The 18386-nt window shown below is 49.5% G+C and overlaps 6 protein-coding genes across 6 annotated transcripts; 3 read left to right on the top strand and 3 right to left on the bottom strand.

Moving 5' to 3' along the window:
- Window positions 1-429: 429 nt before the first annotated feature.
- On the top strand, window positions 430-1738 carry C8Q69DRAFT_506572 (putative oxidoreductase; the record flags this gene model as incomplete). The annotated part of the gene is made up of 6 exons (XM_028632817.1): window positions 430-505; window positions 599-1056; window positions 1117-1243; window positions 1303-1374; window positions 1435-1533; window positions 1605-1738. The coding sequence occupies 6 exons, from the start codon at window positions 430-432 to the stop codon at window positions 1736-1738; spliced, it is 966 nt and encodes a 321-aa protein (XP_028486023.1).
- Window positions 1739-2668: 930 nt separating this feature from the next.
- C8Q69DRAFT_242836 (MFS transporter) lies at window positions 2669-4968 on the top strand. The gene is made up of 9 exons (XM_028626511.1): window positions 2669-2987; window positions 3048-3255; window positions 3309-3325; window positions 3377-3479; window positions 3538-3986; window positions 4057-4143; window positions 4195-4248; window positions 4305-4634; window positions 4700-4968. The coding sequence occupies exons 1-9, from the start codon at window positions 2794-2796 to the stop codon at window positions 4881-4883; spliced, it is 1626 nt and encodes a 541-aa protein (XP_028486022.1). The 5' UTR covers window positions 2669-2793; the 3' UTR covers window positions 4884-4968.
- Window positions 4695-5935, bottom strand: C8Q69DRAFT_242834 (hypothetical protein). The gene has a single exon (XM_028626510.1). It carries the CDS (start codon window positions 5791-5793, stop codon window positions 5053-5055), a length of 741 nt encoding a protein of 246 aa, XP_028486021.1. The 5' UTR covers window positions 5794-5935; the 3' UTR covers window positions 4695-5052.
- Window positions 5936-7182: 1247 nt separating this feature from the next.
- Window positions 7183-7939, top strand: C8Q69DRAFT_242824 (hypothetical protein). Its single transcript, XM_028626509.1, has 2 exons — window positions 7183-7464; window positions 7528-7939. Exons 1-2 carry the CDS (start codon window positions 7221-7223, stop codon window positions 7881-7883), a joined length of 600 nt encoding a protein of 199 aa, XP_028486020.1. The 5' UTR covers window positions 7183-7220; the 3' UTR covers window positions 7884-7939.
- A 55-nt stretch (window positions 7940-7994) lies between these two features.
- On the bottom strand, window positions 7995-11026 carry C8Q69DRAFT_486337 (oligopeptidase family protein; the record flags this gene model as incomplete). The annotated part of the gene is made up of 3 exons (XM_028631895.1): window positions 7995-8348; window positions 8837-10940; window positions 10995-11026. The coding sequence occupies 3 exons, from the start codon at window positions 11024-11026 to the stop codon at window positions 7995-7997; spliced, it is 2490 nt and encodes an 829-aa protein (XP_028486019.1).
- Window positions 11027-11655: 629 nt separating this feature from the next.
- On the bottom strand, window positions 11656-18303 carry C8Q69DRAFT_506567 (putative pre-mRNA splicing helicase; the record flags this gene model as incomplete). The annotated part of the gene is made up of 1 exon (XM_028632816.1): window positions 11656-18303. The coding sequence occupies one exon, from the start codon at window positions 18301-18303 to the stop codon at window positions 11656-11658; it is 6648 nt and encodes a 2215-aa protein (XP_028486018.1).
- Window positions 18304-18386: the final 83 nt, after the last annotated feature.

Here is an 18386-nt window from a genome sequence, read left to right as displayed (position 1 = left end):
AAACGACAGAATTTCCGAAGGAGTTCATAAAGACGAATAAGAAGTATGTCAGACTTTGGGTTCTATGACGCCGAAGATCCGCCACCATCCGGTACTCCCGAAGTTTAAACAATGTCGATTGTAGCTCCAAGATGGTGTTCACTTACCTGCAGCTAGAGAAAGAGAAAACAATCTAGCACATGCAGGATCTCGTTAAATCCAAGGCGTAATTAAGCGTGCAAAACTGAAGAGCACTTATACTCTGTTGAAATCAGTTTTCCTCTATCGTCATCTAACTATGTCGGAGGTTCACAGCGAAGAAACAGCGGTACGTAACCTCACAGTGACGAAAAGAAAGTTTGCCGGAGATGTCTCCAACAATTATAGCTTGAGACGTCTCGTCCCCGATTCAAAGGAATGAAATCAACTGTGGCTGCCCTGTTTGCGAAAATGGCACATTTCGGACATGAGACGAAAGGCACTGATGTTGTGGCTGCGTTTCCAGATGCAGTGAGACATGGAACGTGTATGTTTTCCATTGTGCAGTATTTGAGAATCTGCTTGATCTCATTAAAACACCATTGACTGTCACAATTACTGTCTGACTGACTTGCCATAGTTGTCATCACCGAGCCAACCAAAGGAGGACTTGGAGCAGCCATAGCTTTGGCGTTAGCTGAAGCTAAACCAGCATGCCTTATACTCGTTGGAAAGTCCCAAGGCGATGCGCAACCTCTTGTGGATGAAATAAATCAAAGGTTTCCGACGGTAAAGACCCTCTTTATCTCTGCAGACTTCGGTAATTTCGAGTCGGTCCGCGGTGCCGCAAAGGTTATCAGGGAATTGGATGTTCCCGTAGATGGCATTATCGCAAGCGAGACCATCACCGGACTTCAGTACGAGAAGACGGACGATGGAATTGAGTGCCAATTCCAAATAAACTATTTGAGCCATTTCTTGCTGATCAATACTCTGCTCGGTGCTATGCCGAAACGCAAAGGCACGAGAGTCGTCTTGGTGGCCAGTAGCATCAGGCCCGATGCTCCAGTACCAAATTTCGATGATTACAATTTCTCCGTAAGGAATCACTCCTGATTTTAACCGATAAAGCAGAAATATTGACAACTGTCATCCTAGGACGGGAAAACCTACCATCCATTGGAAGCTTACGCGCAGTCAAAGCTGGCAAACGTGCTATTCGCCAAGTCTTTGGCCAAGTCATTTTCGAAGGATGGAATAGCAGCTTTCTCTGTGAATCCAGGAAGTAAGCCGTTAATGAAAATAGAAGATAATATATCAAGTGCATACGCTCACGGTTATCAGATATAAAGAGCAACCTTCAGACCTATCTCAGCCCTGAATTGGTTAACACATGGCTGCAGAAGAAGAAAGACGGTATGGAATTCTATACATTTATATGATAGAGGAAAAGGCTTACCGCGTTTCTCACGATAGCGGGAGAGGAAGCGCCGTTGAATTTGCAGCAAGCCCCCAAATCTCTCCCACAAGGTTGCGGCACAGTCCTGCGAGCTTTGCTTGATCCAACTCTGGAAGGTAAGCTGGGTATCCTCTGACTATGTACTGGCTTTTGGGCACGGCCGTGCTCATATCTGACTTCCTCTGAGATAAATCCGGTGCCTTCTTGGACAATTGCCACGTCGTCCCCCTTCCAAATCTTGACTTCCCTGCCGGAGAGCAATCTGCGAAGCAGCTATGGGAGCTCAGCGAAAAGCTGGTGGATCAGAAATTCGGGTCATAGTATCATAAATTCAGACTTAATAGATTTCGCTTCGTGACTACTGTTGTTGAAATGTAGCGCCAATCAATATAGCATACTGGATTATGAGTATCTAGTCTCATATGAGACATTAAGCACCTCAGAAAACGTTGGTATTCGTGTGAGGGGACACCATCTCAGGAATGGTTGAAGGGAGTCTCCATTCTTGCAGCAACTTGCTCGGTGAGCTTCTCTGCAACATTTTTATTGCCGGTCTCTAATCACCATGGCTGAGAGTCTATATTCGATTCTGGTCTGGAATCTATGTGCTTGCAAAAATCCACCTGGGATCGTTCCCAAATCTTCTACATGTACCTGAAGCTTATTCTAATGAGAGTGATCAGTTACAAGGTATTCGGCCAACTCTATCAGATAGAGGCTAAACCGAGATGTCAACAGAGTCGTTGCTTGTTGTTGGACGATGATGATCGGCTAATTCCAACACGGCCCTAGATTGCAGCGGGGTAAAGGTCTGGGAAACAAAACGAATAGGTCTCTCCAACTTGTCACTGTGACTGATAGATAGTAGCTACAGCCTAATCGAAATTCTACATCGAGTCGGTTCTGCAGCCAGTATGAAGAGTTTTGGCTATCGGAATCTGTGGTTAATCTATTATCTCCCTGTCGATCAGCAGCTGTGTCAAGATTGATACACCGCCGCTTATCAGCAGCATTGTCAAGCCAATCAAGTATGCTGCCCTCGGTCCATGTAACCATCATCGTCGCATCCAAAACGGATGTTGATCAGCGGAGGATTTCCGAAGAGCTCTAGATCATGAGTTTACTCCGTAGGGCGGGCGAGGAACAGATATTCTTATGTTCTGAGTGCAGTGTGGACTAGCTCTATGATCTGCTCATGAGAAGCCGTTATTGCGAATATTATAAGCAACGGACATATTTTTTACTGTCTGGGAAATCCACATTACGATTGCATCATTGGTTTTGTGTGACCTCGACTTCTGGGTTCTTCGTGAGCCATACCTACTGCGCGAACCGCAACAACTCAATACAACGAACGATCCTCGCCATCGTGGATCATGGCGCCGACTGTTGACAGAGAGTCAGTACCAGGAACTGTTACTCTGGTAGATATAGAACATGTTTTAGCCGCGCGTCATCTAGACAGGGGAGACCAGGATATCCTTCTTGTCCCTACCCCATCCGACGATCCAGATGATCCCTTGAACTGGTCGCCAAGACGGAAGCTGCTATCCACGATATGTGTGAGCGTGTAAGGTTATGCCTGAAAGACGCATTGCATTGAGTGGTTACTAACGGAAGTGTATACTAGATACACTCTATTCACTGGAATCTCCGGTTCAGTCGTATACTCTGTCCTTGTTCCGTTGTCGGAGGCATCAGGAGTGCCCGTCGATACTCTCAACCAGGGTACCGGATACATGTTCCTCTTAGCAGGATGGGGTCTTCTGTTCTGGCAGCCTTTTGCACTTCACTATGGCAAGCGTTTGACATATATTGTCTCAATGTTGGGTTGTCTGGTACGCGCAATTGTCTCAGAACCATCAAGTGGAGCTAGCTGACTGCTTATCAGGCCATGACAATGTGGGGGTGAGTGTGTGAAATGATGCTTAAGAGGAGAAGGTGCTGACAATGGAATAGTCCTTACGCGCACAAAAATGGCCAATGGATTGCGCGAAGTATCATACTGGGATTTTTCGAGGCACCAACCGAGGCTCTCCCTGAAGTTAGCGTCACGGATGTGGTACGTACAGTACAATGGGGATAACAAAAACATAGGGATGCTTACTGGACGCACGCAGTATTTCACGCATGAGCGTGGTACATACATGGGCCTCTACGCTCTGTTTCTAGCGGGAAGCAATTATTTCGCGCCTGTGATTTGCGGTTTCATCGCCCAATACCAGGGTTGGCAATGGGTATTCTATTGGCCAAGCATATTCATTGGATTTGCAGTGGTCTTCTTATTCTTCTTTATGGAAGAAACGAACTATGTGCGGACATCCGCCCGTGTTGTGGAGAATGGCGAGCGGGATGAATCACCACCTCGTTCGGAGGAAGACCAGGAGAAAACACCAAAGCCAACAGACAGGCAAGAGCCCGCTGATCTTGATGCGGGAGTAGTATACAAGAAGAAAACTTACGTCCAGAAGTTAGCACTCATCAATACCAATAGAGGAAAGAACAACATGTTTCATAGGGTGTACCAGACCTTGTACTTCCTCGGTTGGCCTGTGATATTCTACGCCGGGTATGTACTGACACTCGTCTCTCGAGCGTAACCCATGAGAGATGCAATATGCTAACTTGGAGTCCATCAGTTTCTCGTATGGTTCGTACTTGATTTGGTTCAATGTACTCAATGGTACCGCATCTATAGTTTTAGGCTCGGCACCATATAACTTCAGGTACAATATTATCAGACCCCCTAGTCGGAAGCCAGGCTAACAACAGTATAGTTCAGCAATGGTGGGACTGAGCTATGTAGCATGTTGTCTAGGAACCATTGCAGCGTAGATACCCTTTTGCCCCCTAAAGGATAAGATGGATTGCTAACTGATAACACAAGTTCGCTTTTTACCGGCCGCTTCAGTGACTGGCTTACAATCAAGCTAGCAAGACGCAACAAGGGTATCATGGAAGCCGAGCAGCGCCTCTGGCCCTTCGCAGCATGCATCATTGTTGTTCCTGCATCCTTGATTTTGTGGGGCGTTGGTGCTGCCCATAATATCCACTGGTTCGGGCTGCTGGTCGCCATGTGCACGCTAGCATTTTGCAACACTTGCGGAATAACCTTGAGCGTAAACTATCTCGTTGACAGTTACAGAGAGCTAAGCGGAGATGCGGTGGTCACTGTAATCCTGGTCCGAAATACAATGTCTTTTGCGATTGGCTACGGGTAAGATGCCAATAGTTACTCAGATCGCCTCGCAGAAAAAGCCGAAGCTAATAATATGATTCCAGAATCACACCATGGGTCGAGAACCTAGGATACCAGAACTGTTTCATTTCAGCTGCCTTTATTGGAATGGCATGTGCGGCTGTGTTCCTCATCATGATCAAATGGGGCAAGACGTTCAGAGAGCGTAGTCGAGAGAAATATTGGGATCTAGTAGTCCAGAACTGGGCGAGGGGAATGGGCCATTAGATCTTGCATCCAATAGTTTCATCCCAACTCCCTTTACAACAACTAGCGGGTGGATTCTGTATATCGTCGCAAGATCAATTGTGATTCTCTATATTCCACAGAAATCTATACATGACTCCATTCGCATCATAAATGATCAAGAAATCCTATAACCGGGATGGCTTGAAGGTCAAAAACCTCCCGCCTTCTTCCTCAAAACCTCATCACTATCCTGACTCCTCGCACACAGAAGCGCGGCTTGCCACTCACGCTCCATCCTTTCTTTCATTTCCTCGTCACTCTCCCAGGCGCATGCCTCCCGCTGCCAATTCTCTGTATGAGCATTATCAACAACCGGACTCTCGCACCCTCTTAATCCCATGAATCGTCCTAGTCGTCGCCGCTTCGTCTCTATGTCTAATTCGTACTCTCTTCCCGTACCGACCCAGGCAGGTACCCGGATAGGATAGCCAAATGTCTCTGGCATGGGCGGCCATACTTGGTGATAGTGACGAGCTATATCGTCCAGTTGATCGGAGGTAAGGAGATGGTACGCCAGTAGAGTCCGTGGAAAGTCCCGATGTGGGAGACCCGTCGTGATTGAGACGAGAGGAGCTAGAGGCGATGAGAGGTGTTTGACAGCGTGGAAGAAGGCGGGGTGGCATATATCACCAGACGCTATGTTTAGATTCTCTTTGTTGGATGACGGCAGTTCTTCGGATATATGTGCTATTCTATCTGCCACACTTATAGTCGATGGTGATGGTGATTGTGATTGTGGCAGCGAGTGCAATATTGGTACAGCCTCCAATTGATATTCGAAGGACTGCTGAGACCGTGGAGACAGTGGTGTTTCGGGGCAATTACTGCCACTTGGATTGATACCCCGCTTTGTGTTATGATGTTGTCTGTGGATATTTCTGTCCTCCATTGTTTCCGACGAGACAAGCTTCGGTGTCAGTGGGCGACAACTTTCCAGAGAACTGCGTAGGTTCGGTTTCCAGGAAACAACCCTGACTATGAATGCCTAGACGCTCGAGCTGATCGAAGCAAAGAGTTTTAGAATCCCTGTGCGATAAGGAATAGAGTCTGTCGAGATCGATCGCTTTCCACTTAAACCTATGCAAAGGGAATTCAACAGCTCACTCGCCGTGATGATCTAGGTCTCTGACAGCATTTAGAACGAAGGGATACTACAGAAATATATGCCCAGTTTTCACCAGTATCATCACGTCTTTTTATTCTCTGTAAATATAGACAGCACAAGAGCCATTATCACCCGGAATAGAAGTGCCAAAGAAAAGCTGTCAAAGGATAGGATAAAGATATGCTACGTTGACCGGCACCACAGGCGACTTTTTTCTGTTCAACAGTATCAACAATAGATGCCTTCAAAGAGCCTCTTTGTATGGCTTCTATGCACAGCCTTATAGCTGAGTTCTTTGGAACTATATGCGTATGTGTTGCGTTATCCCTTGTTAATAGCATCGTTTGTCATTGACATGCCATTCTACAATGAGCCATAGTTCTTCTTGCCTTTCATCATAGTGCGAGGCTTAGTACATTGTTGTAGACTTCGATCGAGATTGATTAAAGATCACCCTTTCTTTGATTCTCATATCAGATGTTACTACCTGTATACTTCCTCTGTCTCTGAAAGTTTGTCGCTTATGACTTTTAAGGTGGTTTACTTATAACTCTACCGGATATGGAAGTGCCTAAGCAATCACTCTCCGTACCATTCTCTCCCATATGTTTATTATAGACTAGATTAAGCATGTTATATTACTCTCTATATAATACTAAACGTCCTCCAGTCTTCATCATCGACAGTTGTGAAGTGTTCCAGAACTATTTACTCGGAAGTTTGCAAGTTCGGACCGCTTGCGCAATCCACCTCCGAAATCCTCTCATACATCAACATCAAACAAAAAAAGATGCCGTTATTCCCGATCAACCAACCCGCGCTTCATACCATCCCGGTCACAAGCGCGGCGTGATTTACTCCTCAATTGCAATATCTCATGATGATATGGCGAATGCCCGAAAAACCCCCTCCATCGCGAAGATATGGTGTATTCGCAACGAGCTGATTTGCTCAGATATGGTATCTGGGCCTTTTTAAAGCGTATTATCCCATAGATATTGAAAGGCTAGATGCGGGAGGATTTGTAATGCATAGTGTGATGAATTTGGGTAAATGTTATGTGTTTTGAAGCTATCGCCATATGACAAGGATCCCACTCATGGAGAGGATGTTAAGTATAAATGGGCGGGGTATTTCTGCAGGGTATCTACTTCTCTCAGTAAATTATTATTACTTATTTTATCGCGGTATCTGAAAGTCCAAAAACCGCAATGGCCCCTTCTGCTCAAGTTGAGAATCCTGCTACGCCGCCCACAACTATCCCGGTTGGCAAAGCGGCGCCCGCGGCTTCTGAGACATTGCAGAGACAACCACTGAAGCTGAGCGGTGTCCTTGATCAGTATGAATCGTTTGACGTGACTCCAGTTATCGGAAGAGAGTTCCCCAAAGCGAACCTTAAGGAATGGCTGCGTGCGCCCAACTCGGATGAACTTATCCGTGAGCTGGCCATCACGGGTAAACAACCATACAAGCCCCAAGAGAGGAAGACAACAAGCTAACTACAACGAAATCATTCAGTCTCACGACGAGGAGTAGTATTCTTCCGCGCCCAGGACGATCTTGACAATGACACGCAGAAGGAACTTGCCCAGCGACTGGGTGAGCTGTCTGGAAAGCCTAGCACGTCCGGACTGCATATTCATCCTGTCAGCAACTCTCAACGGGAGTATGGCGACAAGGATAATGAGATCAGCGTCATTAGTTCTGAGGGACACAAGAAGATCTATAAGAATCGGTTCAATGCGGACAGGAAGAAGCAGAGTCATAAGGAGGGCTGGCACAGTGATATCACCTTTGAGCCCGTCCCTAGTGACTACGCCATTCTGCGATTGACGGAGCTTCCCAAAACTGGCGGAGGCGAGTATTCATTATGAACTAGTCCTGATATTTAGGCTGTTTTTTTTTTCTGACATATGGACACAGACACACTCTGGGCATCAGGATACGAAGTTTACGATCGTATCTCTAAGCCATACCAGCAGTTTTTAGAGTCCTTGACCGCTACCTATGCGCAACCACTCTTCAACCAGAGCGCACAGGAGAATGATTTTGAACTGTACACAGCGCCCAGAGGTGCTCCAGAGAACGTCGGCGACGAACTCAAGGCAATCCACCCCGTTGTCCGCACAAACCCCGTCACGGGATGGAAGAGCATCTTTGCAGTGGGCCACCATGCTCAGCGGATCAACGGTCTCGCAGAGGAAGAGAGCGAACACCTTCTCAAGTGGTTTGTCAGACTGATTGTTGACAACCATGACCTGCAAGTTCGATTGAGATGGCAGAACAAGAATGACCTCGGTAAGGACCATAAAATTCGAGCTGAAAAGTGCACTGTTTTGCTAACGTATTACGCAGCAATCTGGGACAACCGAAGTGTGTACCACACCGCGACATATGACTACGAGGGATTGGGTCCTAGAACAGGTCAGAGAGCAGTGAGCCTCGGAGAAAGACCTTATCTTGATCCAAATAGCACTGGCAGACAGGAAGCCCTAACTCGCGAGGAAGGATTGATCTAGTTCGGATTAATCTAGTTCACGTTAATATAAGCTCCATAGAAGAGAAATAATCGAATCCATTTAGGTTTATGGCTCGCATAGTCAAAATGCTAGCACCTACTATAAATGAATTTAGTCATGGACAGAATATCCTTTCACGATTTCGTAATTATCATGAAAAGCGCTTCATATGCTCCTATCAATAAACTAGGATACGTCACAGTACAGGATTTCACTATTGCCATACTGTTGTAAACTCGAGAGACACAAGAGACAGACTACGAAAGAGTAAGGTTATCAACGCTCCTCGCAAGGTCTTCGTTCCCAACCTTTGACACAAAATTGCCATCATCAGTCACTGGGGGCAGTCCAACATACTTATTAATCCAATTCAGGACTGTGTGGTGCCAGACAAGAGAGTTCTCCGGCTTCAACACCCAGTGGTTCTCGTCGGGGAAGGTTAGGAATGCGCTTTCAATCCCCTTTATTTGGAGAACGTTGAATGCGGCCAAACCCTCCGAGATGGTCAATCGATAATCCAGTTCGTTATGAATAATTAGATGTGGCGTTTTCCAGTATTGAGTGAAACGAGACGGGTCCCATCTCTCCCACTGTTCCGGGACTTTCCACAAGGGTCCTCCTAGATCATGGAGTGGGAAGTATTGTTCCTCACTCGCAAGTTGGCCCGTCATGCTGAAGACTCCGTCGTGGGTGACGAGGGCCTTGAACTTGCGACCAAGGGAATGTCCTTGGATCCAGTTCATCATGTATCCTCCGTAAGATGCACCGAGTGCAACGGCTCTGTCAGTATCGACGTACGGAAGGTTGTTCTCGATGTACTCAAATCCTTTCTGGATATCAATGTAAGGCAGCCCGCCCCAAGAACCCCGGATCGCATCTGTGAAGGGCTGTCCATAGCCAGTGCTTCCGGTTGGGTTAGGCGTGATGACAACGTAACCCTGCTCCGCGAAGACAGCCGGATTCCAGCGCGTGCTCCACTGGTCGTTCCATGCTCCTTGCGGGCCTCCGTGGATCAGATAAGCAAGAGGGTACTTTTTCTTCGGATCAAATGTAGACGGCTTGACCACCCACGCATGGACAGGATGATCATTGGCTCCCGCGAACCAAATTTCGTCCACCTGGTTACTTGATAGGCCAAGTGTCAAGCCAGACTGACTGCTAGACGAGACGATCTTGACATCGTCCGGAGTGCCCGGGTCAAGGATGGTGTAGAGACAGCTCTCGACAAGGCTGTTGCTCGTGATGAAAAGAGCTGGAGAGTTCTTCGCCGCAGGCACAACGTCTGTCACGTATCCAGAATACGTTAACTTTGTTAGCGCAGCAGGAGTAGCACGCTCAATGTCCTCCATTGGAAGGCTATAGAGGACTCCGCGACCCGTTTCCTCGACTTGGATGAGCAAAGACTCGTCGTCGTAAGAAAATGAGATTGTATTGGGGCTGAGATTCCAGAGACCCTCTCCATCCCTAGACTCGAAGATTTCGATTAGTCGCCCCTCCCACGGGTTTGGCACGTAGACGATCCTGTTTTTGTCCGATTCATAACCATCCTCTCTCATAGCCAAGAATGCAATGGATCCTCCATCCTTCGTGAGAACGGGAGACGACATGGCACCCTGCAGTGAGGTCACTTTGGTAACCTTGGCCTCCCGGACGCTGATATCTGTCCACGAAAACATAGGGCAATAGTAAAGGATGCACGAGGTGTGAGTGGCCGGATTAAGATCTGGGTCCTTCGCGACAAACACGATGGCGGTCGGGCTGATGTCGAAGTCTCCAGCACCACCAAAGGGCGGGATGGGTGATTCGACACCCGTCAAGCCAGAAATAGTTATCAAGTTCGTCAGGCCAGACACGGAGTATTTCCCAGATTGCCTACTGGCTGGAGAATCCGGTGCTCTCTGCAACAAACCATACCAGATGGCATTCTTCTGCGGCTCAACGTATGAATCCCAATGCCGCACAAAAAGAGAGGTATATAGTCTCCCCGTGCTGTGTGGCTTCTTCGCATCCTTCGGGTTGTACAGCGTCCCATCCGGGTTCGCCTTTCCAGAGACCGCGAATCCAATCTTGCCGTCCTTGATCGTGGTGAGCTTCAGATCCGACACAGGACCCGGAACCGTGCCTGCGGTATAGGTCTCCCCGACCTTGTACGCGTCACCGATAATAAAGCTCGTGTTGCCATTCTCCTTCTCCTTCAACCAGACCAACTGATCAGTATCACCCAGCCAACATGGGTTGCTTGCGGCAGTGTCGTTTGTGATCAGGTACGATTGTCCAGTGGCGATATCGATGACACGGATTTCACTGGTTCTCGAATGCGATTCGAACGAGTACGTGGTTTGCGTGTAGACTGCCAGACTTCCAGTAGCGTTGGGGACAGCGGCAGAGCGTCTTGGAGCTTCGAGGAGGACCCTGTCGACGCCCGTTAGTAAGCTTCCAGATCAGACGCTGACGGTGGTGCCTTACTCGGGCGAGAACTTTACCGCACGAATCGTCATTCTGTTTTGAATCGAGCCTCTCCAGAATTGAAAGCGAAGAATTGGGGGGAAAGCGAAGCCAGCCGCGAGGAAGATGTACTGTCAATAAGTAAGTAAGTTAACCTGGCGATCTGCGAGGGTCGAACAGCTGATACAGTACGTGGCGGAGGCTGGGGTCGGGCTAAGTACCTAGTAGTAGCCAAGAGTGTCCACCAGGTCCTTCGATGCCACTGCGGAGTAGAATGAATGAATGCCCTGTTGAATGCCCGCCTTCGACGACCAGCTTTGCGATGACCAGCGTTAGTTAGGGCCTGGGATATCGTTATGTGAGTTGCGCCGTCTTGCCCCGCTGCGGATCTCGGTGATCGTACCTAGTCGGAGACTCCATCGGCCATTCCTCTATTGGATTTAATCCAATTCACATAATAGCAGATACTAACAAGTACGCTGAATCGACGGGACTACGAGATGAACTGTGAGATGGCCCCGGCACCCCTTTTGAAATTGAAGGCGATTTTTTTAAACTATTCTAAGCATCTTGGGAAATTTCGAAACAATCATAAATGCCAACCCCTGACATCGTACAGCAGCGTTTAGAATTACAATACACAGATACCCTATAACCAGTCGCAAATGAGAACAGACAACATTCACTCCTCTTCCTCTTCCTCTTCGCTCTCGTCCTCATCCATGCCCTCAGCCGCCGTGACAGTGAAAGTGGGGTCTTGGTCAACGCCCACATAGCTGTCACTCATCAGATACAGCGTTAGCTCGTGCTCACCAGGAGTGGGAACCACGTATTCCAGGCGCATCTCCAGCTTGCGGCCGATAGTAACGCGTTTGATGGCCAGCAGATTCCTGGTCTTCTCCTCTCCAACGACGAGCCACCAGTTCTCCATCTTCTCGTTAGGGTAGAATGGAGCGTGGACAGTAGTGTCCGGCTCCTGGTCCTCCTCCACATCACGCTCGATCTTAATCTTGAGATAAGCGGGCTCACCAGCCGTGACGTTCTCCGGATCTTCCACCTGGAAGTCCAGGTCAAGGTTGGGGTACTTGTCGTTAGTGAAAGCCGCGGCTTGCGCAAGCTGCTTGTTGTCAAGTCCCAAACGCTTGACCAGAGTCGCGTAGTCCTTGTTCTCGGAGGGATCCATGGCTTCCATAAACTCAAAGATGTCTTTGATGTTGTATTCATTTGCCACCTTGATAACTTCGGGCGTAAAGTGAGGAATCTGCTTGAGAGGACTGTCGCGGTCCCACATAGCTTGGACAACCATCTGCGACATCTCCATGGCGTTCATGGCGTTGAGATGACCCTCGGAAGAGAGCACATCAACGCATGCGCTAAGAAGATTCAGAACCTTGCTGACAATGACCTCCTGATCTTTAGCCAAATCGATCGGCAGCTGCATGCGCGAAAAGTGCGCCTGGAGCAGCACGAACGCCTTGAAATGCGGCGAGTCGTACGCTGGCTGTGCCATCTTCACCGGGACGCGGTCATATACACGACGCAAGACGTGGTCTTCATGGCGTCGGATCTGGATAGACTCGAACTCCGTCGCTGACGTGACGATCTCCAGAATACCCTTCAGCTTGGTACGAGCAGTGAGAGACAACAGGAACGTCTGCATAGTGATGAAGGAGATGTTGTAGTAAGCCGCAATCATCGCGGCGTTCAGCGGAGAGATGCTGTCGTCTTCCTCATCCAGATCAATTATCTTGGCATCGGACAACTCCTTGAGCGTATTCTCAACCATCTCGGACAGGAACGTGCTCAAGCCTTCGTGGCTGACATCCGTGAGACCGTAGAAACTTGGGTTCGCGAGAAGACGTCGGTAGAAATAAGTGTATGTCATCCAGTCGACTGCATCTTGGGTAGACGCAATAGTCTTGGTGCTGATCTCGGTAACGAACGCATCATGCAGATAGCTCTGAAGATGACTCTCGATGGGCAACGCTTCATTAAGGAATTTCTTGTAGTAGTCCCGTTTGACGGCAGGGACCATAAGGACACCACGACCAATCTTGTCTTCCATTGGGCGGGAAGCCTTACCGAACATTTGGAGAATCTCGCTGATAGGGTAGTCGATGTAACGGTGTTCCCGGCCCTCGAAGAACTGGGTACCCATGACGATAACAAGATGGGCAGTCAGGTTGATCTCCCAGCAGACGTCTCTGGAAGCAAGCATCACCTGAATCGCACCGATAGAGAAAAGATGACTGACAATCCGCTTGTCGCTTGCGCTCAGTGCCTCATGGTAATATCCAATACCATGAGAGATAGATTCAGCCAAAGCCTGTTCATGTATCCGGTTCAATAGAGGCGCTAGTTCGTTAACATCCGCATGTAGGAACCGGTCCTCGTTATCGTCCGAAGCGCAAGCAGCCAACAGATCGACTGCTGTTGCTCGAGTCTGTTTGCGATTCGGGACGAAAACCAGGGCTGGCTTGTCAGGTGAAAGCTGCAGGATCGAGGCGTAGGCGGGCTTGGCCATCGCCAGCATGAGCGAAGGGAAGTGAGGGATGTTGAAGGACTGGATGTGCAGCTCCAGAGGGACCGGCCGGACATGAGGACTGAAATTATAGATAGTGTGCTTGCTGGCACCAATCCACTCACCAATGTCGCGGGCGTTGGAGAGGGGCACACTTAAGCCCACAAGGCGCATATCATTCTCTGTTTGAAGAGCGATGTAATGCATACGGGATACAACAATCTCGTAAACAAAACCGCCATAGCCGCCAAGCATGTGGAGTTCATCAGCAATGAAGAGGCGGACGGTTTGCACATTCTTTCGCCTCTGCCACTGTCGAGATAAGACGTCCCACTGGGCAGGAGTGGCAAGAACGAGATCGGCCCGTTCCAGGAGCTTCAGATCGGCAGTCGTCTCACCAGTAAGCTTCACTATCTTCTTCCCTCCACGGAGCTTGCTGAGTCGTTTCTCCCAGTCCGCATATCGCTGGTCGACGAGTTCCTGGAAGGGAGCAATATATACCGCTCGTCCACTGTTTTCTTGAGACCAGTGACGAAGGAGGGCAAACTCGGCGCACACCGTCTTGCCGGTGCCAGTAGGCGCTCCAATAAACACGTTGTTATCACTATCGAACAGAGACTTGAACACTTGCGTCTGGACCTTGTTGAAATAGTCCCAGTCAGGATACAGTTGCTGGTACTCTTCCGGTTTAAGGGCCTTGACGGGCACTCTCTGCATGTCCAGCAGTGGTGTATGAGGTGGGAAACGTTCCGGCAGGATGAGCTTCTGGAAGGAGACGGCTATCTTGGTCTCCGCATGCATCCAGCGATCGGAGATGAGAGAGATGAAGTAGTTAGGGGGCATCGGTTCAGTGATTGGGACCGTAAACTCAACCAGATGCTCATTCATCTCGCTTTGCGCATATTCCCTGCGCAGAATGAACTGGTCATGGAACAGGATCTCCTCTCCGTCACAGTCCTCGACGACGATCCAGAAACTCTCCGCCACGCCGTGGAGAGCGTCGTCCCATACGAAGTTGGGTGTTATGGCAAGTTCGACTCGTAGCATAGACCTCGTTATGGGCTGTACCTGAGCCTGCACATCCAGACGTGGGAATTTCGAGACAAGGTCGCAAACCGTTCGGCCAGCCTTTGGAATGCCCAAGAGTTCGCCCATTCGGGGAGGATCGAGGTCAAAATAGCTTGACCAGGGAACATCGATCCTTTCGGCCTTCTGCACAATCTCTCTGGGACACGAGGAGAACTGGCGCAGCGGTGTCATCGTAGGCCACATCCGCTTCTCTGCCATCTTGCACAGATCAAGCGCAGTCTTGGCCACGGAGGCCCATCCCTTCTTCAATGTGATCTCAAATATCGCTCGGAGGATACGTCCAGCGGACTGGGTGACATAAACCATATCCGCCATCAGGGCAAGACCCTCCAACTTAAGACGGGAGATATATGCCTGCAAGAGAACATTGATCTTGGCATGTGGCTCCTCGATGCTTTCCTTCACGGGAATAGGAACGCGTCCCAACATCTTGGCCAGTTCGAGCTTCTCGTCCTGACGCACTGGGATGTACTTGAATTCATCACTGAGTGCGAAAATACGGAAAAGTTCGATGGTACCAATCATGGGCTGCAGATGGTGGTTATAGGTCAACATCGAGTTGTGAGAAATATAGTAGTGAGAGGCAATTCGGCCAAGCTCAGTGGCCTGCAGCTTGCCTGTCTTCTTCTCGTATTTGACCAATCCTGCTTTCTCCAGCACCACAGCAGCAGAATGTATGAGATCGACACGTTTCTGCTCGAGTGCCTCATCATGCTCATAGTCGGCACCAACACTGTACAGACCCGGAGAACGAAGCATTCTGACAAAAAGGTAGGTATAACCAAGCCACTCTACACCTTCGTCACGATTCCGGACGTTGCCCAAGACTATTTCGGCGTTGAGGTTGTCAGAAAGTTTACTCATCAGCTGACTCTCGATAGGTAGCTGCTGATTCAGTAGGGAGAGGTAGTATTGCAATTCTCCCTGCGAGGTAATGATGATGCCTTCACCGAAAGTATCGTATTGAGGACGACCGGCACGTCCCAACATCTGGAGAACATCCTGAGGGCTGAGCTCCACCCAGCTTCCCTTTTCGGGAGAGTAGACCTGAGTGCCCTTAATGATAACAGTATGGGCCGGGAGGTTGACTCCCCAGGCAAGTGTCGCTGTACAAACAAGCACCTGAATGCTACCATCTGCAAACAGCGCCTGGACAGAGTCACGGTCCGCCAAACTCATTCCAGCGTGGTGAATGCCAAATCCATAGGGCAAGACATCTTTCAAAGCTGGGTCATCCACGGACTCAGCTTCCTCTGCAAGGATAGCCCTGCTGGCAGCGTCAGTACGAAGAATCTGTCCGATAGTCTCCATCTCAACAGCCTTGTCTCTGATATATTTGGCGGTCTTGGCGGTCTCCTTCCGCGAGTGGACGAAGATCAGCATCTGGTTTCTCTGCTGTCCGACCTGTTCCAGAACCTTAGTGTAACAGACATCGTTCATTGTCTTGAGCTGTTTGATTGCTTTCTTGTCTGTAATACCAATGAACTCCTGCTTCAAGGGACATGGTCGATATGACCCATCGAAATGGAACAAGCCCTTGATTGGATCGACACGCAAGAATGTGCCGACATCACGGTAATTCGGCAGCGTAGCACTCAGACCGACAATACGAACTGGTTCTCCGGTCTGCTCAATACGTCTAATTGTCCTGCTCACGATGCTCTCGAGGACAGGACCACGATCATCGTGGAGAAGATGGATCTCGTCGATAATGATCAGTCTGACCAGTCTCGTATAGCTGGTGTCACTGGCCTTTCGCGTAATGACATCCCATTTTTCCGGTGTGGTGATAATAATCTGGGTATCCGCGATTTGTTGCTTCGTAAGTTGACGGTCACCGGTGAGCTCGGACACCCTGATGCCATACGGTTCCAGTCGTTTACCGAAGTTACCTACTTGCTCCTGCACCAACGCCTTCAAGGGAGCGATGTACACGATCTTGAAGTCATCGAGCATGATCTCGCCTGTCTCAGGATTGCGATTCTTTCCGATCTCGCGCAGAATAGTAAGCATTGCCACATTCGTCTTTCCGGAACCCGTGGGAGCACAGACAAGCATGTTTCCATCGTCATGGAACGCAGTGGGATAACATTTGGTTTGGATCCGGTTCAGTTCCTTTGAAGATCCAAAACCAATGCGAGCCCAGTCAGGCAGTTCTGAGGTGGGAATGTTCTTCTCTCCAGGGTCTCTCCTTGGCTTGGGGGCCGGTACGTGGATTTCCTCATAGCCCTTGAAAGTACGCTTGGTAGAGCCCTGCGGGAGCTTGACATTTGGATTTGTCATAAGATGATTTCCCTGTTCGAATACGAGGTTCTCGAGATTGATAACCCTTCGCGGCTGCAGACCTCCAACCAAGCCCTCTTTGGGCTTTTCCTCGGCAGCTGGGCCAGACGGAACGTCAACGTCCATCAAGTCTACCTTGATCTTCTTTCCAGGTCGCTCCGCAGTATCTTCTGGTGCTGCTTTCCCACGAAGTTCGTCCAAGATAGCACGATGGCCGGTCTCAATCATTTCCTTTTCGATCGCGCTGCGGGCATCATCGTCTTCAGCAACTCTCCTCCAGCGAGTGGCCCAAACGATCTTGTTCCGATTAGTTACTAGCTTAGCGACCAGCTCAGGGTTTTCGTAGTCGAAGAGTTCCATGAGATCGTTCTCGACATCGCGAAGAGGGCGCTCTGTCCCGTCCTCCAGCTTGTCACCGAGAATCGCGAATGCATCCCGTGCTTTCTCGTGCTGGATGTGTGCATCCGAGTAGATAGTACCGATTTGTCGCTGGAGCCAGTAGGCGTCAATCTCGCGTGCGGGAACGATGTTGGATGCAGCTTTATCCCGTCGTCTATCCGTTCGAAGGCCTCCATCCAGTATCATCTCCTCCGCATCAGAAAGATCAGGTACCTCAGCAGCCGGGGCTCCAGCTGTAGCAGCTTCTTCGGCGCCAGGTCTGTCTTCAAAATCATCCTCTTCATCAGTCATCTCATCCTCGTCGGGGACTTCGTTAACCGCGGCAACGCCGTCCTCGTCTTCTTCCTCCTCATCGAAAACGACGGCAACACCTTGCCTTTCATCCAGTTCCTCCCCTCCTTCACCAGCTCCTTCTTCCATTTCCTCATCCTCATCCTGAGCATCATAATCGGTAATCTTCTTGCCCAAGTTCACCAACTCGTTGAACTCCTTGGCGCTCATTGTGGTCCCCAGCAAGTCATCGATTTCCTTCTTCTTGTCGAAGTCCTTCATATCTTCGTCCTTCAACATCTCGAGTACCGCATCTGCTGCGCTCCGAACGACCTCGTGTGGGACGTCGCCAAGATGGCTCGCGGTCATCGTAAGAATGAGATCGTAGGTAGCTCTTGTCGCTGGTGTCCGTGGTCGATATTTCAATCCTTCAATCAAAGCATCTGCCGCAGACAAAATCCCAGCGCCTCGTAGCTGGGCGGGCTCACCGCGTTTTCGCTTCTTCTGTTCCCTCTCGAGCACATCTTCACCTTCTCGAATTGAGCCCCTCTCGACGGTGCTCGGGACTGCTGCCGTCTTCTTGCTTTTTGGCGCTGTGTCTCGGGCGACTCGTGCACCCATATCTCTGATGTTGATGCGACCGGCAAGGGACTCAGGATCTCCAGTCACCTCATCCGTCCGACGAGTGACAAAACGGCGGTCCGCCTGGAGAACCAGGTTGGACATCGCCGAGTACTTGTACTGCGCGACATGATTTGGGTCCGTCATCTTGACTGACTGCACCAATTTCTGTCTGGGCGGGTTGTTCGTCGAGCGTCGTGGCGATCGATATGAAGACCGTCACCAGCTCA

This window comes from Paecilomyces variotii (genome assembly GCF_004022145.1).
Source record: "Paecilomyces variotii strain CBS 101075 chromosome Unknown C8Q69scaffold_4, whole genome shotgun sequence".
NCBI classification, from domain to species: domain Eukaryota; kingdom Fungi; phylum Ascomycota; class Eurotiomycetes; order Eurotiales; family Thermoascaceae; genus Paecilomyces; species Paecilomyces variotii.
This window is presented reverse-complemented; position numbering and strand designations above follow the sequence as displayed.

Coding starts and splice junctions, on each gene's coding strand:
- C8Q69DRAFT_242836 (XM_028626511.1), top strand. CDS start 2,794: ATGGCGCCGACTGTTGACAGAGAGTCAGTACCAGGAACTGTTACTCTG. Junction 3,480..3,537: donor AAGTTAGCGTCACGGATGTG/GTACGTACAGTA, acceptor GGACGCACGCAG/TATTTCACGCATGAGCGTGG. Junction 4,635..4,699: donor TCTTTTGCGATTGGCTACGG/GTAAGATGCCAA, acceptor ATATGATTCCAG/AATCACACCATGGGTCGAGA.
- C8Q69DRAFT_242834 (XM_028626510.1), bottom strand. CDS start 5,793: ATGGAGGACAGAAATATCCACAGACAACATCATAACACAAAGCGGGGT.
- C8Q69DRAFT_242824 (XM_028626509.1), top strand. CDS start 7,221: ATGGCCCCTTCTGCTCAAGTTGAGAATCCTGCTACGCCGCCCACAACT. Junction 7,465..7,527: donor CCGTGAGCTGGCCATCACGG/GTAAACAACCAT, acceptor GAAATCATTCAG/TCTCACGACGAGGAGTAGTA.